Source organism: Enhydra lutris, unplaced genomic scaffold (assembly GCF_002288905.1).
Source record: "Enhydra lutris kenyoni isolate GAN:26980312 unplaced genomic scaffold, ASM228890v2 scaffoldscaffold5, whole genome shotgun sequence".
Classification (NCBI taxonomy): Eukaryota; Metazoa; Chordata; class Mammalia; order Carnivora; family Mustelidae; genus Enhydra; species Enhydra lutris.
The window spans coordinates 40,192,086-40,212,860 of record NW_019154089.1 but is presented as its reverse complement, the minus strand read 5'-3'; the positions used below and the strand labels follow the sequence as shown (position 1 = coordinate 40,212,860).

Below are 20,775 nucleotides of genomic sequence, written 5' to 3'. Positions count from 1 at the left end.
ATTTAAAGTGATTATTGATAGATATATACTTTTTGCCATTTTAAAAATTTGTTTTCTTGTTCCTTTTTTTCCTCATTGTTTGTGGTTTTTTTTAAAGATTTTATTCATTTATTTGACAGAGAGAGATCACAAGTAGGCATAGAGGCAGGTGGGGGGCAGAAGGAGGCTCCCCACTGAGCAGAGAGCCCGATGCAGGGCTCAATCCCAGGACCCTGAGATCATGACCTGAGCCTAAGGCAGAGGCTTAACCCACTAAGCTGCCCAGGCACCCCATCTTCTCATTCTTTGTGATTGGTGAGTTTCTATAGTGTTATATTTAGCTTTCTTTTGCTTTCTTTGTATTTCTATCCTGTTTTGGGCTTGTGGTTATCACTACGTTCACATACAACTTTCCAAGTAAATAGCAATCTATTAATTTGATGGTCATTAAGTTCAGAAGGAGGGGGTCTTTCCCCCTTCTCTTCCTTTTTTTACTCCCCTTCTCCACATTTGTTGTCATATTTTACATCTTTGATTCATAATTTTCTTATGTCTAATTATGGTCATTGCTTTTCCACTTAAAGAAGTCCCTTTAATATTTCTTGTAAGTCTGGTTTAGTGGTGATGAATTCCTTTACCTTTCATTTGTCTGGGAAACACTTCATCTCTCCATCAAGTCTGAATGATAATCTTGTCTGGCAGAGTATTCTTGGCCATAGGCTTTTTTTCCTTTCAGCACTTTGCAAGCCAGAGAAAGTGGCAGAAATACTCAAAAGTTTCTGCTGAAAAATTAGCTGATAGCCTTACAGATTTTCCCTTCTAAGTAACCTTTTGTTCCTTTCTTTCTGCTTTTAGGATTCTCTTTAACTTTAAACTTTGACATTTTAATTATTATGTGCCATGGTGTGGATCTCCTCAGGTTCATCTTACTTGGAACTCTCTATGCTAACTGGATTTAGATGTCTATTTCTTTCCCAAGATTAGGGAAGTTTTTAGTTATTATTTCTTCAAATAAGTTTTCTACACTTTCCTCTCTTTTTCTGGGACCCCTGTAATGCAAATATTTGTTTATATTGTCCATGAGATCTCTTAATCATCTTCTTTTTTTTTTTTATTCTTTTCTCTCTTTGCTGTTCAGCTTGTGTTGCTCTCCATTACCCTGTTATCCAGGTTGCTAGTATGTTCTTCTAAGCTAATGTTGATTCTGTTATTTCAGTTGCTGTATTCTTTAACCCCTGTGTCTTTATTGAAAGTCTCACTGAAATCTTCCACTTTTTTCTCCAGCCCAATATCCTCACAATTATTATTTTTTAAATTAACATATAATGTATTGTTTGCTTCAGGGGTACAGGTCTGTGAATCATCAGTCTTAAAATTCACAACACTCACCATAACACATACCCTCCGCAGTGTCCTTAACCCAGCCACCATATCCCTCCTCCCCCGACCCCCTAGCAACCCTACGTTAGTTTCATGAGGTTAAGAGTCTCTTATAGTTTGTCTCCCTCACGATCCCATTTTGTCCCATTTTTTCCTTCCCTACCCCCCCAAGCCCCTTGCCTTTCAAATTCCTCATTTCAGAGAGATCATATGATAATTGTCTTTCTCTGATTGACTTATTTCACTCAGCATAATATGCTCTAGTTCTATCCACATCATTGCAAATGGCAATATTTCATTTCTTTTGATGGCTGCATACTATTCCATTATATATATACCACATTGTCTTTATCCATTCATCTGTTGATGGACATCTAGGTTCTATCCATAGTTTGGCTATTGTGGATATTGCTGGTATAAACATTTGGGTGCACTTGTCCTGTTGGACCACTACATTTGTATCTTTGGGGTAAATACCCAGTACTACAATTGCTAGGTCATAAGGTAACTCTATTTTCAATTTTTGGAGGAACCTCCATGCTGCTTTCCAGAGTGGCTGCACCAGCTTGCATTCCCACCAACAGTGTAGGGGGGTTCCCCTTTCTCCACATCCTTGCCAACATCTGTCATTTCCTGACTTGTTAATTTTAGCCATCCTGACTGATGTGAGGTGGTATCTCACTGTGGTTGTGATTTGTATTTCCCTGATGGCAAGTGATGTTGAGCACCTTTTCATGTGTCTGTTGACCATTTGGATGTCTTCTTTGCGAAAATGTCTCTTCATGTCTTCTGCCCATTTCTTGATTGGATTATTTGTTCTTTGGGGGTTAAGTTTGATAAGTTCTTTATAGATTTTGGATAGTAGCACTTTATCTCATATGTCCTTTGCAAATATCTTCACCCATGCTGTCAGTTGTCTTTTGGTTTTGTTAACTGTTTCCTTTGCTGTGCAAAAGCTTTTGATCTTGATGAAGTTCCAATAGTTCATTTTTGCCCCTTGCTTCCCTTGCCTTTGGTGATGTTTCTAGGACAAAGTCAGTGCAGCTTAGGTTGAAGAGGTTGTTCTTCTCAAGGATTTTGATGGATTCCTGTCTCACATTGAGATCTTTCATCCATTTTTAGTCTATTTTTGTGTGTGGTGTAAGAAAATGGTCCAGTTTCATTCTTCTGCATGTGGCTGTCCAATTTTCACAACACCATTTGTTGAAGAGACTGTCTTTTTTCTATTGCACATTCTTTCCTGCTTTGTCAAAGATTAGTTGACCATAGAGTTGAGGGTCCATTTCTGGGCTCTCTATTCTGCTTGATTGATCTATGTATCTGTTTTTGCAGCGATACCATACTGTCTTGATGATGACAGCTTTGTAATAGAGCTTAAAGTCTGGAATTGTGATGCTGCTAACTTTGGTTTTCTTTTTCAACATTCCTCTGGCTATTTGGGGTCTTTTCTGGTTCTATGTAAATTTTAGGATTATTTGTTCCATTTCTTTGAAAAATTGATGGTATTTTGATAGGGATTGCATTAAATGTAATGATTGCTTTAGGTAGCATAGGCATTTTCACAATATTTGTTCTTCCAATCCATGAGCATGGAACAGTTTTCCTTTTCTTTGTGTCTTCCTCAGTTTCTTTCATGAGTACTTTATAGTTTTCTGAGTACAGATTCTTTACCTCTTTGTTTAGGTTTATTCCTAGGTATTTTATGGTTTTGGGTGCAATTGTAAATGGGATTGACTCCTTAGTTTCTCTTTCTTCTGTCTTGCTGTTGGTATCTAGAAATGCATCTGCTTTCTAGGCATTGATTTTTATATCCTGAGACTTTACTGAATTCCTGTATGAGTTCTAGCAGTTTTAGGGTGGAGTCTTTTGGGTTTTCCACATAAAGTATCATATCTTCAGCAAAGAGTGAGAGTTTGACTTCTTCTTTGCCAATTTGGATGCCTCCTATTTATTTTTGTTGTCTGAGACTAAGACTCCAGTATGTTGAAGAGCAGTGGTAAGAATGGACATCCCTGCCATGTTCCTGACTTTAGGGGAAAAGCTCTCAGTTTTTCCCATTGAGAATGATATTTGCTATGGATTTTTCATAGATGGCTTTTATAATATTCAGGTATGTACCCTCTATCCCTACACTGTGAAGAGTTTTGATCAAGAAAGATGCTGTACTTTGTGAAATGCGTTTTCTGCATCTATGGAGAGTATCATATGCTTCTTGTTCTTTCTTTTATTGATGTATTGTTCACATTGATTGACTTGAGATATTGAAACAACCTTGCAGCCCAGGAATAAATTCCACTTGGTCATGGTGAATAATCCTTTTAATGTACTATTGGATCCTATTGGCTAGTATTTTGGTGAGAATTTTTGCATTCATGTTCATCAGGGATATATTGGTCTGTAATTCTCCTTTTTGATGGCATCTTTGGTTTGGTATCAAGGTAATGCTGACCTCATAAAATGAGTTTGAAAGTTTTCCTCCCATTTCTATTTTTTGGAACAGTTTCAGGAGAATAGGTTTTAATTCTTCTTTAAATGGCTGGTAGAATTTCCTTGGGAGTTCATCTGGTCCTGGGATCTTGTTTCTTGGGAGATTTTTTATTACTGCTTCAATTTCCTTGCTGGTTATGAGTCTGTCCTGGTTTTCTCTTTCTTCCTGTTTCAGTTTGGTAGTTTATACATCTCTAGGAATGCATCCATTTCATCCAGATTGTCAAATTTGCTGGTGTATAGTTTCTCATAATATGTTCTTATAATTGTTTGTATTTCTTTAGTGTTGGTTGTGATCTCTCCTCTTTCATTCATGATTTTATTAACTTGGGTCCTTTCTCTTTTGTTTTTGATATGTGTGGCCAGGGGGTTATCAATCTTACTAATTCTTTCAAAGAACCAGCTTCTAGTTTCGTAGATTTGTTCTACTGTTTTTTTTTGGTTTCTATTTTATTGATTTGTGCTCTGATCTTTATTATTTCTCTTCTCCTTCTGGGTTTAGGCTTTCTTTGCTGTTCTTTCTCCAGCTCCTTTAGGTGTAGGGTTAGGTTGTGTACTTGAGACTTTCTTGTTTCTTGAGAAAGGCTTGTATTGCTATATCCTTTCCTCTCAGGACTGCCTTTGCTCTGTCCCAAAGATTTTGAACAGTTGTGTTTTCATTTGTTTCCATGAATTTTTAAAATTCTTTAATTTCCTGGTTGACCCATTCATTCTTTACTAGGATGCTGTTTAGTCTCCATGAATTTGAGTTCTTTCCAACTTTCCTCCTGTGGTTGATTTCTAGTTTCAGAGCATTGTGTTCTGAAAATATGCAGGGAATGATCCCAATCTTTTGGTAGCAGTTGAGACCTGATTTGTGACCCAGGATGTAATCTATTCTGGAGATGGTTCCATGTGCACTAGAGAAGAATATGTATTCTGTTGCTTTGGGATGGAATGTTCTGAATATATCTGTGATGTCCATCTTGTCCAGTGTGTCATTTAAAGCCTTTATTTCCTTGTTGATCTTTTGCTTAGATGATCTGTCCATTTCAGTGGGGGGGGGGGTGTTAAATTCCCCTACTATTATTGTATTATTGTTGATGTGTTTTTTTCATTTTGTTATGAATTGGTTTATATAATTGGCTGCTCCCATGTCAGGGGCATAGATATTTAAAATTGTTAGATCTTCTTGTTGGATAGACCCTTGAAGTATGTTATAGTGTCCTTCCTCATCTCTTATGGTAGTCTTTGGTTTAAAATCTAATTAGTCTGATATAAGGATTGCCACCCCAGCTTTCTTTTGATGTCCAATAGCATGGTAAATTGTTTTTCACCCCCTCAATTTAAATCTGGAGGTGTCTTTACATCTAAAATGAGTTTCTTGTACACAGCATATTGATGGGTCTTGTTTTCTTTATCCATTCTGATACCCTATGTTTTGATTTGGGCATTTAGCCCATTTACATTTAGGGTAACTACTGAAAGATATGAATTTAGTGTCATTATATTGCCTGCAATGTGACTGTTACTGTATATTGTCTCTGTTTCTTTCTGGTCTATTACTTTTAGGCTGCCTCTGCTTAGAGGACCCCTTTCAATATTTTCCCTAGGGCTGGTTTGGTGTTTGCAAATTCTTTTAATTTTTGTTTGTCCTGGAAGCTTTTTATCTCATCTTCTATTTTCTTTTTTTTTTTTTTTTAAGATTTTATTTATTTATTTGACAGACAGACAGAGATCACAAGTGGGCAGAGAGGCAGGCAGAGAGAGAGGAAGGGAGGCAGGCTCCCTGCTGAGCAGAGAGCCTGATGTGGGGCTTGATCCCAGGATCCTGGGACAATGACCTGAGCTGAAGGCAGAGGCTTAACCCACTGAGCCACCCAGGCGCCCCTCATCTTCTATTTTCAATGACAGCCCAGCTGGATATAGTATTCTTGGCTGCATGTTTTTCTCGTTCATTGCTCTGAATATATCATGCCAGTTCTTTCTGGCCTGCCAGGTCTCTGTGGATAAGTCTTCTGCCAATCTAATATTTCTACCATTGTATGTTACAGAGCTCTCATCCCAAGCTACTTTCAAGATTTTCTCTTTGTCACTGAGATTTGTAAGTTTTACTACTAGATGACAGGGTACAGACCTATTTTTATGTTTTTGAGGGGGGGTTCTCTGTGCCTCCTGGATTTTGATGCTTGTTCCCTTTGCCAAATTATGGAAATTCCCTGCTATAATATTCTCTAAATACCTTCTGCCCCCACTTCTTCTTCTTCTGGAATCCCAATTATTCTAATATTGTTTTGTCTTATGGTATCACTTATCTCTTGAATTCTCCCCTTGTGGTACAGTAGTTGTTTCTCTCTCTTTTTCTCAGCTGCTTTATTCTCCATCATTTGGCCTTCTCTATCACTAATTCTCTCTTCTGCCTTATTTATCCTAGCAGTAAGAGCCTCCATTTTTTATTGCACTTCATTTCAGCTTTTTTAATTTCAACTTGGTTAGATTTTAGTTCTCTTATTTCTCCAGAAAGGGATTTTATTTCTCCAGAAAGGGATTCTCTAGTATCTTCCATGCTTTTTTTGACCCCAGCTAGCACTTTGATAATCGTCATTCTGAACTCTAGTTTTGACATCTTACTAATGTCCATATTGATTTAGCCCCTAGCCATCATTACTGCCTCTTGGGGGTTTTTGTTTTGTTTTGTTTTGTTTTTTTAGGAGAGTTTTTCTGCATTGTCATTCTGCATAGTCTTATCCAGATAAGACTAGATGAATGAGAGAACAAAATACTAAAAGGGTAGCAACGACCCCAGAAAAATATACACTAACCAAATTGAAAGAGACCCAAAACTGGGGGGAGAATAAAGGAGAAAACAAAATGTATATGTATTTATATATATATTTTTTTAATAAATATAAATATATATATACACATATACATATATATATTAGACTGGTGAATAAAACACAGCTGCACACTTGATTTTGGGTGTACACACACACACACACACACACACACACACTGGTAAAGATGATGAAGGGATGGAATATGAGTGCAAAGATGAAAATTTAAAAAGATTCTAAAAAAGGAACTGATAAGAAGTTGGTTGAAAAAAGAAACAAAAAAAGAGGAAAGAATATGATCAGGCTGGAGACCAGAACAAAGACATGTGCTAGATTTAGGGCATATTTTGATCTGTTTGAAGAAATTGTATCCCAAAATTTTAAAGTAAGAAAAACCTATATGTATACATAAAAATAATGTTAAATACAATAAAGGGATGGAATAGTACTATAATAATAAAAATTAAAGATTTTTAAAAAGGTATTGATAAGAGAAAATGGTTTAAAAACTTTAAAATATTGATATTTTTTAAAAATAGAGTAAGAAAAAAAATCTAGAAAATTTCTCTTTGAAAAACTAAAGAATCATGGTGAAAAAAGCCATGAATTCTAGGTGCTGTATTCCCATAGTTCTGAAGTTTTGCAGTTCTCATTGATTGGTGAACTTGGTCTTGGCTTGATGTTCTTGCTGATCTTCTGGGGGAGGGGCCTGTTGCAGTGATTCTCAAATGTCTTTGCCCAAGGTGGAGTTGCACCGCTCTTGCCAGGGGCCAGGCTGAGCCATCTGCTTGGGTTGGCTCTCATAGCTTTTGTTCCCTGAATGTTTTCTGTGTAGCTTTGGAGGATGAGAGTTAAAATGGTGACTTCCCAATCTCTGGCCCCTTAGGAGCTGAGAGCTTGAGCCCCACTCCTCAGTGTGCCCCCAGAGAAAAACAGTCAATCCCTTCTGTCTCCCTGATCTCTGGCCACACTTCTTGCTCACCCAGCCTGTGACCAAGCATTTCTGTCTCTGGCTCATGGCCCCATTTGGAGTCTCCAGATGATTCCTGCAGCATGCTTCCATGCCGTTCCTCCCAAAGTAGGAATGAGAGGATCTCCACAGATCTGCCACATGTGGTGTCCCTGCTCAAAGTGCAGTGGCCCGACTTGCCATGGATCATGGTTTAAGGTAACCCCAAGCTGAGAGCCCACCCCTCGGCTCTGTCCCTGCAGCCAGCTTCCATGCTCCGATCAATACCTGGAAGCTCTGCCACCCTCAGATACCCCTGGTCTTTGTGTGACCCTGTGGGTCCTGAGAGCCCACTGTCCCTGTGAGGGCTCCACCCCCCCACACACACTTCGCCTTTGGAGTGCAGCAAACTTCTAAATGTTCCAGTTTTGTGCTCTGCTGCTGTGTCACTTGCCGGGAGCCGGCCCCTCCCCTCAAGGTCTATCTTCCCGTTTATTGCCTCAGATTCACTTCTCTGCACATCCTACCTTCTGGAAAGTGTTCCTTTATCTGTTCCTAGAATTGCTGCTCTTTTTCTCTTCAATCTCCTGTTGAGTCTGTAGGTATTCAGAACGGTTTGATAGCTATCTAGGTGAACTTTTGGGACCTGACGATATTTAGGTCTCCTACTCCTCCGCCATCTTGCTCCTCCCACTACCCACAATTGTTAAATTCTGTCTCAGGCATGTTGCTTATCTCTGTTTCATTTAATTCTTTCTGTGAGGTTTTTTTCCTTTCTTTTGGAGCATATTCCTCTATCTCTGCATTTTGCTTGACTTTCTGTGTTTGTTTCTGTGGATTAGGCAGAACAGCTACTGCTCCTAAACTTGAAGGATGGTGTCCCTTTGCAGACTGTGTGCTCTTGGTGACTCTTCTGGTGGCTGGAGCTGTGGCTTTATTGTTAGTTACTTGTTTAAACTTTGGATTTTTGCAGAAAGAAGAAAATAATAAAATTTGAAAGAAAAAAAAATCAGGAGAAAATAAAACAAAATATATATCTTTAAATTTAAAAATAAAAACCTGTTTTGATTAAAAATTTTTAAACAAAAAAATTTTTTTTAAAGATTTTATTATTTATTTGACAGAGAGAGAGATCACAAGTAGGCAGAGAGGCAGGCAGAGAGAGAGAGGGGGAAGCAGACTCCCCACCAAGCGGAGAGCCGGATGTGGGGCTCGATCCCAGGACCCCGGGATCATGACCTGAGCTGAAGGCAGAGGATTTAACCCACTGAGCCACCCAGGCGCCCCAAACAAAATTTTTTAAAAAATTAAAATTCTACTGCTTATTTTCCATGCCCTGGCTCCACAGGGGCTGGTATGGGCTTATGGACCCTGGGCTTACTGATGTTGTGAGCCCTCTCTGATGACTGAACCCTACCATTTACAGGGTTGGGACCTGCATTTTCTGACACTTAAACCCACTGGTTATTGTGTTTGGACCCTGCTCCTGTCTGGGCTTTAAATGTGGAGGGCGAGTATTCCCACCACTCCTTGGCCCTTTTAAACTGTAGCTTTTTTTTTTTTTTCCTGTCCCAGGCTTGAGGACCTTAGGCTTGTTGAGGTCGAGAGCTCGGAGACCACCAGAACTGCCCATCTGCTGGGCAGACCGTGCTCTGACTGAGGTTTTAAGGTGGAATGGTAATAATGTAAACCATCATTTTCCAGTCCCTCTGACTTGAGAGCTTAGCCTGCAACTCCTCCACCATGCGGTGGAGTTCTAGTGTTGTCTCTTTTTGATGTTAATTGCCCTTTTAAACTGTGACTTCTTTTCTGTGCTCACGATCAGAGAAATCTGTTCCTGCCCTCTCAGTACTCTGCATCCCCACTGCTTCAGTTTCCCTTTAATACTGTGTCTCCATCTCTTTGTGTTCTCTTGCCATTTTGTCTATCTTCGGTTGTCCAGTAGCTGTTCAGTCAGCCCTCAGTTTGGTTTTTTTCCCAAGAAGAATTGTTCTATTAATAGGTGTAATTTGATGGGTTCCAGGGAAGGGGTGAGTTCAGGGTTGCTGTCTTGAACTGGAAACTAACGGTCTCATTTTCTACTACCTGTACCATTATAATTTTTAAGAAAGGGTCTAAAATAAAACATTGTTTTTTGTGTGTCTCCATCTTAATTTTATTCAAGATGTTAGTAGATTTTCATCAGCAAATCTTAAATGGGAAGTTTTGGAAACAGGTAAAGATTTTAGTATTATGGGGGAAAAGGAGGGAAAGACATGGGTAGTGTTATACAGGCTGTGCAGCCACCATAAAGAGAATTCACTCCTTTCACCTCGGTTTATGAGCACATATCCTATGAGCTGCCTTGCTAAAATTCTCATTTTATCATTGTCTTCGTAGAAAATTTTGAAATCTAGTTTTCAAAATCCTGTCTACTTTTAACAGTTTACAAATTGGTTCAGACACCGTTTGCTGTGAATTTTAATGATAAACGTTGGAAGGTTTGCTTTATTCATCCCTCTTTTCCTCTCTGCCAGGGTGTTTTGAATTGGCACCAGTTTCTTGAAGGCCCCGAGGGTGTTGAAAATGCTCGGTTTGGTTCAGCGATTGCAGCTCTTTCAGATATCAACATGGATGGCTTCAACGATGTAATAGTTGGTTCCCCTTTGGAAAATCAGAACTCTGGAGCTGTGTACATCTACAACGGTCACGAGGGCACCATTCGCACAAGGTATTCCCAGGTAATCCGTGAGTTCCATGGTGATGTATTCACATGTGAGTATCCTTATGTTAGAGCTGCCGCATGCCATGCAGATAATCTGATCCATCCCACTTATTTTTAGAACTTTATTTGTTCACTAAGCAAACATTTAGTGAATCTCCTACTATGTGTCAGGCACCGTCCTGGGTGCTGGAGATACTGTAAAGAACGGGACAGATAAAACTCTGCTCTTTGCGGCTCTTGCATTTTTTGTGCAGGAGACAGAGGGAAAATAAGGTAAGTGAGATAAAGTGTTCCAGATCATAATAAATGATAAGACATTAAAAAACTTTTTTAAATGTTCAAGAATGGGAGTTATTAGGTAACTTAAAGGGTGCCCAAAGGGGCCTCATTGATCAGGCAACTTTCCAGGGAAGTCCTAAAAGACGTGGACTAGGAGACAATCACACTTGAGCTTGTTTCAAATCCTGCTCAGTCCACAGATCTGCTGCTTTTTCTTTTTTCTTTGTGATTTTTATGTGAAAAGATTCATGCTGTTTCTCTGTGGCTACAAGCATGATAAACAGATGAGAAACACTGTGATTGAAAAAAATCAATGGAATTTTGTGGCAAATAAAACAACCTAAGAAGTGGCTATTTAGAAAAATCTAACAGTGCAGTGTAGAAGCTCCCTTTTTTTCTCTTTCAGTTGTTCCACATTGTAATTTCATGTCCAACTTGCTCTTTCAGAAAATCTTGGGATCTGATGGAGCCTTTAGGAGCCAGCTCCAGTATTTTGGGAGATCTCTGGATGGTTATGGTGATTTAAATGGCGATTCCATCACTGACGTATCCATTGGAGCCTTTGGGCAAGTGGTTCAGCTCTGGTGAGTCAGCTGAGAACCAGACACAAACTAGCTAACTAAAAAATAACCTGATAAGTAGAACAGATAGCTGTGCTGAAATTGTAGAAATGCCACATGCATTCTAGAAGACTCCAGGACAATTATGTGTCATAGTTTATGTGTCAATGGAAGAAATGTATTTTTCCTTAATGGGAGAAGAAAAATATTTGCTTAACATAGCCGTCGAGTTCCTCTTCTCTATATGTTGAGTAGATAAAGGACACAGAATGGACAGAGCCTTTAAAATGGTATCCAGGATATTTCTGAATATTATCTTCCAAATAACCTTACCTCAGCTCACAGAAAGGAAGCCTCATGAGAATGCTCTAAAAATACTGAACACTCAGACCACACAAATGAAGTATAACTTCTCATGTGGTTATGAAGCAACTTTTGAAATTATTAGTCATAAACAAGAAGCTATTATTTAGGTTTAGCTGACCTCTCATTGACCTCAGTAGGAGTTGAAGAGCAGGGAACAGCAATACGGATTCAAGGGCTGTGTGACACAAGGACAAAAATAAATATATTGGGTTGGTCAGGGATTAGAATCATAAAGAAATTGAGAATGCAATCAAGAGTCTCCTCCCCCCAAAAATATATTTCATTCATTTGCTTTAAATGTCCAAATACTTCAAGAACAGAAAACATCACATATTGATGTGTTGTTTCTGAGTTTCGTTAAACTATTCACAGTATTTCACATGTGCTTTTAAAAAATGAAATGCATTGTTTTGAGAATGTTTTGAAAAGTTTGGAGAATGCATTGTTTTGAAAAAGTTTTAAGAAGAAAACTTCATGTAGGGGGAAAATACACAGATCATACTTAAGACTGACACATTAAAAAATATATTTACTAAATAAAATCAGTTAAGAGTAGCATGCCATTAGAAAAATATGAGATGTGATAATATTGTCATAGGATTTATAATTTGTTATAAATTTTTAAAGACACCTTTCAGGGACCATCACCCTCCAGCCGTCTGGTAGGCTTCTTCCTTCTTAGCCTACATAATTACTATACTATGACACTCCCATTTTATAAAAGATTTTAAGTACTCTCTACACCTATTAGGGGTTTTGAACCCACAACCCTGAGTTTAAGAGTTACATGCTCTGCTAACTGAGCCAGCCGGGCACCCCGATACTCCCTTTTAATATCACCAATGATAGCCAGACTTTTCTCTTCTTCAAAAAGTCAAGACACATGCAGTCAGATCAATTGATTGAGGTGATCAGTCAGCCTAAGTTCTTGCCATTTTGTGGTCCTATTCCTATAAGGTGTTGAGACTAGATTTTCTAGGTAACTTCCTGAGAATATTTTTTTTAAAAAACAAGTTAACAAAATCCTTTCAATCAATGCCACCATCGCCATTGGGATAAAAGATTCTCTTAAAGAGATTGATTTACAGAAAACACTCACTTAGACATTCTAGATCTTGTAGGTTTGAGGACATGTTGTACTTGTTATTAGATGTTTTATGGCTGCTTATTAGGGGGTCTTATAGGTACATGATCAATTGATGAAACAATTTTTCACTTAAGTCCTTCAGATGGTACCTGAAATTAAAGATAAAATGTTTTTTGCATTTTTTTACGGTACTTCTCAAAACAATGAAATTACTAATTACTTACTATTTGCTGCTCTGTAAATCATGGAGTGTGTGCACAAAGGGTCGTTATGATGAAGTACAACATTTTAATGGCAGAAAAACTAGGAGATCATGAGCTCTACCTCCTCACTTGCTAACTATTACTCAGTAAACTCATAAGTTACTAAATGCTTTTTGTTTCAGACTTTCTCATTAATAAAAAGGAGACAATATTTGTTCTATTTCATAGGAGTGTTAAAGGAACAAATGAGCCCATGTGTATGGAAAGCTTTCTAGATATCTAAAGGGCTGTACCAGAGTCAGAAGTCTTTTGCACCCTGCCTGAGAGACTCCCCAGCCATTTTCTGGTACCAGGCTAGTTGCCACCACTATGGTCCTATGCCACACATCAAAGAAGTGCTGCCAGCCATTAAGGGAGGCAACAGGGCCACAGCCACGCTCCTCGGCCACACCACTCTCACCTTGTCACTGCGCTCTCCCCTCCCTTTGTGGGAAGAGCAAACATCACTGTTTGTAGCTGACAAAACACAACAGAGATCATGACTTTGTACTTCATTTGCAAAGAGTTTGCAGACTCACATCCCACACTTACGCATGTATCAAACAAACAAACAAACAAACAAAAAATACTAAATGTGGATTGGGCTGGCAATACAGTCAGTCACAAACACAAAAGATATTGTTCTTACCTACCATTTTAGAGCTTTCAAACATGAAATGGTGCTCCAGTGCTTAGACTGTGCTGAGAATAATTTGATAATGCTCGTCCCGGGTCCTCTAGGTAAAGGTTATAACGTGCACTTGGCAGTAACCTACCTGTTTCCGTTTATGTCTTTCAGGTCCCAAAGTATTGCTGATGTGTCTGTGGATGCTTCGTTCACACCAGAAAAAATTACTTTGTTCAACAAGAATGCTGACATAAAACTCACACTCTGTTTCAGTGCCAAGTTTAGACCTCCTAAGCAAAATGATCAAGTGGGTGGGTTGGCCTGAAATAATCTGTGTGGAGATAGGTTTGCTTGTAGAGTTTTAGTCCTGAATATAACCTGTACTTTGTGTTTATGGGCCAAAGGCAATACGGGTCCTGCAGATATTACATTGCTGCACATTTGAAGTGCCTGAGAATGGTTAATTATGTATGGAGGATGCAGTTAGATCTTCCTCTATTGTCTCTGGAAGGTAAACACTCTGCCACAGAAATTTACTCTCTCTGTGACCTCATCCTGGGCTCTCCTAACTTCATCGAAGTGTCTTTTACCCAGGGGTTCCTTACCTTAAACCTTGGGCACATAAAGATTACACTGATGTTCTGCCCATATTTTATGCCATATTTCAGCTGAGACGTGATCTAGACATAGCATGTTCAGTGCAAGTACCAAATATTCCTATTCTTGAGGAAATAGTAGGCATGAAATAATGAGAAAATATAAACAAGATGTAGTTTGTGCCCAGTGTTTTAAATGCTCTAAATAATCTGGAGAAGTGGATAAAAATCTGTGTCCTGTCAGCAGGAGTGAGGAAAACTGGACAGATGTCACCAGGAAATGTCATTTCTCTTGCTCTGGCCGAATCTCTCATACCCACTGCCCCTTACTATCCTCTGTCCTGCTCCAGCACTCACAGAGCATGGCAGTGGAGTTTGAACTTGATTAAACTCTGCCTTTTTTCTCTTGCGGCTTTTTCCCAGGTTCTCATCCCCCTTCCTTCAGATTTTGGCTCTAACCTTCAGCCACCTGTAGTTCCTACAAGTGTTCTATTAAGTGGTTAACAAACCACTCTATTTTCAGTCTTTGTCATGATTCATAACCAAGAAATACATAGGTTAAAAACGTAAAGCAGAAGTTAGATTCAAACCTTGCCATGCTTTCTGTATTTTCCTGCTTCTCATATGTGTCTGGCATTTTGCCTTTCAGGCATTCAAACACTGACCCAACTCTGAATAGCCCATCTCACAGGCCTACCCTGTGAGTAGCCAGGATAGTTGAGTCAAAAACCATTCCTGTATAAACACTAAGTGGCTAGATGCAACGCACAGCATGGTGACTAGAGCCAGTAACTCTGTGTTGCCTATTTGGAGGTTGCTAAGAGATATTTTAAAAGTTCTCACCACACACACGCTCAAAATTGCAACTGTGTGAGGTGATGATCTGTTAATGAATCTTATTGTAATCATTTTCCAGCATTTACATATGCAAAACAACTACACTGTATACCTGAAATTGATACAGTATTGTATCTCCATTACATCTCAACAAAGCTGGGGGGTGGGGGGAACATTAAGTGGCTAGTCTGCCTATAACATTAATTTGGGAAATCTATTAGTTGGCAGAAATGGCTGGCTGGTTAGCTTTCCTGGCCTGAAAGCATGGATTTGTCTCCTAAATCTTCCTCTTTTTGATGGGGCTTCCCCCCCTTCTGTTGCTGTAACTCGAAAGCAGCTTTCTGCCTTCAGAGAATGTCCTTCCCTGGGCTTTCTTCCCATTGGGCACCTTTTCCTTAATGTCTTCAGGTCCACTCAGACAAGCCAGTCATGATCATTTGTCACTTAACTGTCTGGCAATAATAGTATGTAAGACCAAATCCCGTCTTCACAACTTTGAGAAGTAAATTTTTAAAGCATGTGGTCTTTATTATATCAGGTGCTCACTCCAATTTAAAGTTAATAACCTAAAAAAATGGATATATTGCCTATGAGGCTATCCTTTTCACCAGGCTACTTGAGAAAAATGAGCTAGTATTACCACATGTACTGACTCCGTCCTGGCTACGTTCACCTCCCTGGCATTGTTTTTCCTTTGTATTATTTTCACTGCTTGTTTTTAGTTCATTTGATTCACTTATGTTTTATCTATCTTTGTTAACTTCATTAAGTCAGTGGAGTAAGAAAAATGATCCAACATCTCTAATAGATACTTTAAAGGTAACCTGAAGAATTAATGTATTTTGGAAGTCTATTCAACCTTTAAAATATTGAAAATAGTAGAATAAAATGGAGTAACCCCAGATAAGTCAGCTGATGCTTTGAATATCATCAGATCTTCTTTCTCAGTTTTGGACAGCGGACTCTGGTTGAAGTCTCTGATATTTTGTATATTGGCTACTGACCTCTGTTTTTTTATCCCCCTAAAGATTTTATTTATTTATTTATTTATTTAACAGAGAGAGAGAGAGAGAACGAGCACAAGCAGGGAGAACAGCAGGCAGAGCAGGCAGAGGGAGAAGCAGGCTCCCCCCTGAGTGAGGAGCCCAGTGCGGGGCTCGATCCCGGGAGCCTAGGATCATGACCTGAGCCGAAGGCAGCCACTTAACCAACTGAGCCACCCAGGCATCCCCTGACCTCTGTCTTTTATTGCATTTTTTTTTTTTCATTTTCATTTCCCTGGTTTAGTAGTAGTATTTCTGTTTTGTAGATGAGGAAATGGAGGTTGAAAGATGTTACACAAATTGCCTAAAGTCCTAGAGCTCATAAACAATGGAATTAGAATTCAAACCAAGTCTGTCTGACTCCAAACTTATTACTGAGGAGTTGCATGCCTCCCCCCACCCCCAAATCAGCATTTAGCGTGTTCCCTCAGAGTTTATCTCAAATAACAATTAATCCTCACAACTGCATGGAAGCTAAAAGAACATGAGCCCTGATTTCAAAATTACCCCGGTTTTATTTCTGAGCATGCCCTTGCTGTGTGAATGGAGCTGGTTCATTTTACCTCTTTTATTCTGTTTGTTATGTGAAATATGAGATCTATCCACTTTGCAGGTTGGCTGATGGTAAAACGTGTACAATATGAGAACATAGTCAGTGGCAGGCACTCAGTAACTGCATCTTTCTCATATCACCATATTAGGGATGAGGAAATTGATGCTTGAGGAAGTAATTTGACCAAATTCTCTCAGATTTCCTGGGGGCAAGTCCATTTTGCTCTCCACTCTTCAAGCCATGCTTCTTTGAATCCCCTCTCTCTGGAACCACAGTCCCCACCTCACACCAGAGCCTGAATTGCAAATGCCGTGGGTGTCCGTGGCTCACAGTCCATCCGCGGAAAGACTTTTTATATTTTCTTGAAGTCCTTGACTTCACCCAGTAAAACACAGTAAGGTAGGGATGGTTTTTTGGTAAAGGTTTATTTGCAATAACATTGGTGATTTTTGTCGTAGCTATTATATACAACATCACAATTGATGCAGACCTGTACTCATCCAGAGTAACCTCCAGGGGTTTATTTAAAGAAAACAATGAAAGGTGCTTGCAGAAGAATATGCTGGTGAGCCAAGCACAGAGTTGCACTGAGTACAGCATCCACATACAGGTGAGGCCTCTGTCCTCACTCTCATCTTTTCCTCTGAATGACTAATGAATGGTCAACGTCTAAAAAGGAAGCTTAGGAGTTAGAAAATGCCTGCCCTTCTAATTAATGCTCTTCTTGTCTAATTGCATGAGCAGGAAATCCTATTCTTTATGCTAGTACATGGTTGCCTTCTATTAATGTGTTACTAGCGTGAAATTTTATTTGGGATTGCAACCGAAAGGCTAAAAATAAGGTTCTTAAAGAAATCAAACATGGTGTTTTCTTTAATGTTTAACAGGTAAAACTTTTAGTAGACTGCAAATTTTATTCTAGCATTTACCTATCAGGGAAAAGTTTTATTTTTAAGCTGCTGAAAAGAAGCTTAACTGTGATTTCCACTATTGGATTTAAATTAATATAGGAGAAGGATGAGGTAAAAATTATTTGCTCCAGTCATATCCCATAGTTATGACAGTTGACATGAATTTTGAAAATCTCACAAGTAGGAAAAATGCTTCTCAGGATTTCCAACAGAAAACTGATTTTATAAATTATATGACTGTTTCCCTCCAGAACCACGAAATGGTGTTTCAAAGTGTGATTTCCTTAGGAATTCTTTTTAAAAAGATTTTTAAAAACTCATTTTTAAAAGAGCTGCTTAAGAACTTTCATAGAACATGGTTCTCAGAGTTCAAGATGTGTAAGAATGCCAAGAGAACTTATAAGATGCATGTTCTGGGTTTCCACCACCAGAAATTTGGGTTTGAAGGTCCAAGGTATATACAGATTGAAGGAGTACTCCCAGATATTTTTGATATAGATACAGAGATCACATATCAAAAACTACTAAATATTACTCTGGAAATATTAACTCTGTTAATAGAGGAATTAAAATCAATTGCATTTTTAAATTTCTTGTTCATGTTAAAGGAGTCTTATTTATGAAGGCCTGGACCTTTTTTTTGTTAAGATGCCAATTATACACATTCTTTAAAGGGCTAAAAGCCAGCTCTCATTCTCTCCTATTTTTGTGCTAAGTCGTAGATCAAATGAAACCTCTAGTCCATTCTGGGGGAATGAAGTCAGCTGAGCTGTTGTTCACACATGTATCTTGTTCATGCTGATGTGTACTTGTGAAGTTTTTAAGAAGATGTGTGTGATTTGGGTCAGTGAAAGAGATTTTGTTTCAGTTAACACACCATACTGGATATCAATCCCAAGCCCATCCTGTGGGCTAGTCTTACAGCCTGCTGAGCACCCCCTTTACCCGGTTTTGTAGAGCAGAGTTAAGTTCTAAGGAAGGGAGTTCCCTTGTCACTGCCTGATAGCCATCCCTGAGCACCTTCCCATGTCAGGCATATGCCCTCCCAGAGATTTGGTCAGGATACCGAAAGACTCCTAAGTCTTGGCAGTAGGGACTGGAAAGACCATAGCCAACAACCCAAGAGCTGTGTATTGTTACGACTTCTAAGTATTAAAACTGGGCATAGCCTCTAAATGTTTATAGATTATGTATGAATAACAAGATTACTGGTGAGCTTAACTAAGAATTGCTGCTTCAGATTTTTACTGAATCCAAGTCTCTAAGTTTTTTTGGTAGTGGAGAGGCTAAGAGCAGAATTAAGACAGAAGAGAAGCAAGAGTCTGGAAAATCCAAAACAAGGATATTCTCCATCATAGAGAGAGGACTGTGTCCTTGATTGTGAACACACTGGTGGTCATTTTCTTGTTTTGAAGCTGCCGTGCCCTAGTAAACTGCGTCACTGTTTGTGTGTTTAGAAGCCCTCTGACGTTGTCAGCTCTTTGGATCTGTGTGTGAACATCAGTCTGGAGAACCCTGGCACCAGCCCTGCCCTTGAAGCCTACTCTGAGAAGGCCAAGGTCTTCACTGTAAGTGCGGTTTGCCCTTCCTAGAATTCAGACTGGCTAAGAAAGCTTCATTGTTGCTGCAGTCATGTTCGAAAGCCCATAGGACACAACTTTCCAAATACTTGTCTTCTACGTGAAATATTTTTATGTTCAAAGCTCATCAGCATGCAAGATCCGTGAAGGACAGGGACTTTTGTCTTCTTCACTGCACTATTCTCAGCCCTTTGAGCAGTGCCTGGCCCACCATAGGTGTTCAAGAAATATTTATTGAAGAAATAACCATAAAGTCAAACACCTTGTGCTCACCACCCACGTAAAAAATGTCACCAGTACCTATGTTCTCTGTGTCCCTCTCTTCCTCCATCACATCCACGTTTGTCTTGCTCCCCCAAGCAAATCATCACCTTGAATTTGGTCTTTATTGTTGCTTTTCTTCCTATGTTGCTAAACATATACATATTCCTAAAATGTTGTTTGGCTTTTTATGGTTTTGAGCTTTATATAAATAGAATAATTCTACATGTACTCTTCCACAGTCTGGTTTTTAACTTGAGCAAATGTGTGGGATTGTTTTTCCTTTTTTGTAGATCCCTTTCTACAAGGACTGTGGGGATGATGGAGTTTGTATCTCGGATCTAGTTCTAAATGTCCAACAACTGTCAGCTGCTCAGTAAGTCTGTTTGAGTTCAGAGTAAAATGTAGAAATAAGACATGAGATCACTTTATTCAAATGAATGTTTATGGAGATTTTTTTTCCTACACACACACACCAAAAAAAACAATAACTAATAAAGACCTTTAAAATCTGAATTTCAATTTCTACCATCCATAAAGGAGTAAAACGGTAAGAAATCTCAAACCATTTGTGTTTGGATGGTTCCTCTCCCTGCAGTGTTTAAATTAAAATCAATGAAGGAGCAAATGTAATAGCCTTGACTTATTTGTTGTCTGAGTCATTTTACTATGAAGATGGTTTATTAAACAACTTTCTCAGTCCTCCAAATCTAAAGAGTTTTATCTTCTTATTTTTAAAATGAGTGAAGTATTTGAACACCAGCCTTTTTAACCTTAATTTTTTTCCTTTTTTCTTTTAACAGAGATCAACTCTTTATCGTCAGCAACCAAAACAGAAGGTTAACATTTTCAGTAACACTGAAAAACAAAAGGGAAAGTGCATACAACACTAGAATTGTTGTTGATTTTTCAGAAAACTTGTTTTTTGCTTCCTGGTCCATGCCGGTAGGTGATGACACTCCGGGCTCACTACTCTTGTGTTTCCTGCCTGATATTAATAACCATCTAGCTCACACTCACATCCCCATGTCCTGTTTGCTGTCTGAGGAAGTGCCTTGCTCCTAGGTGTGATCAGTCCTAACTCTGGGGCTCCCAACTAGTTCAACCACACGTGAGCATAGCCTGGCTCTGTATCTAGACCAGTTCTGCTTCACAGCTTGGTCAGTTTTTCCTCTGCCCTGAGATTTGGCCAGACACAACCATGACTCTTCCCCAGCCAGCTGTGGGATGAGGCTGCCGTGCTGCTGCACAGATGCTCCGAGCTGCATTTGCTTGGAGAAGTTAGAGTCCTATAGCCCAGGCCAAGCTTTGTAACCACAAGTCTCACTACTGCCAAGATGCTGCACTACAGCGAGGTCAGTTAATCATGTTGACTTGATCACTATACCAGGAACACACTTGGCCATGACGGTCCTCCGGCCCCTCCGCTGCCACCAAGCAGTGAAAGGGAGAGGAGCGACATGCTGAGATTTCCCGAATTCTCTACTGGATAAAAGGATTACAAATGGCTTCATCCA

The 20,775-nt window shown here is 39.2% G+C and overlaps 1 protein-coding gene across 1 annotated transcript in view; it reads left to right on the top strand.

Annotated features, from left to right (window-relative positions):
- LOC111141135 (integrin subunit alpha 2) overlaps positions 1–20,775 on the top strand; it is a 106,630-nt gene that overhangs the window by 68,392 nt on the left and 17,463 nt on the right. Inside the window, exons 14-20 of the mRNA XM_022493481.1 lie at positions 10,128–10,331; positions 11,042–11,178; positions 13,649–13,788; positions 16,965–17,116; positions 18,875–18,985; positions 19,552–19,634; positions 20,062–20,203. Of these exons, the coding sequence (XP_022349189.1) occupies positions 10,128–10,331; positions 11,042–11,178; positions 13,649–13,788; positions 16,965–17,116; positions 18,875–18,985; positions 19,552–19,634; positions 20,062–20,203 (969 nt within the window). The remainder of the gene's footprint in view (positions 1–10,127; positions 10,332–11,041; positions 11,179–13,648; positions 13,789–16,964; positions 17,117–18,874; positions 18,986–19,551; positions 19,635–20,061; positions 20,204–20,775) is intronic.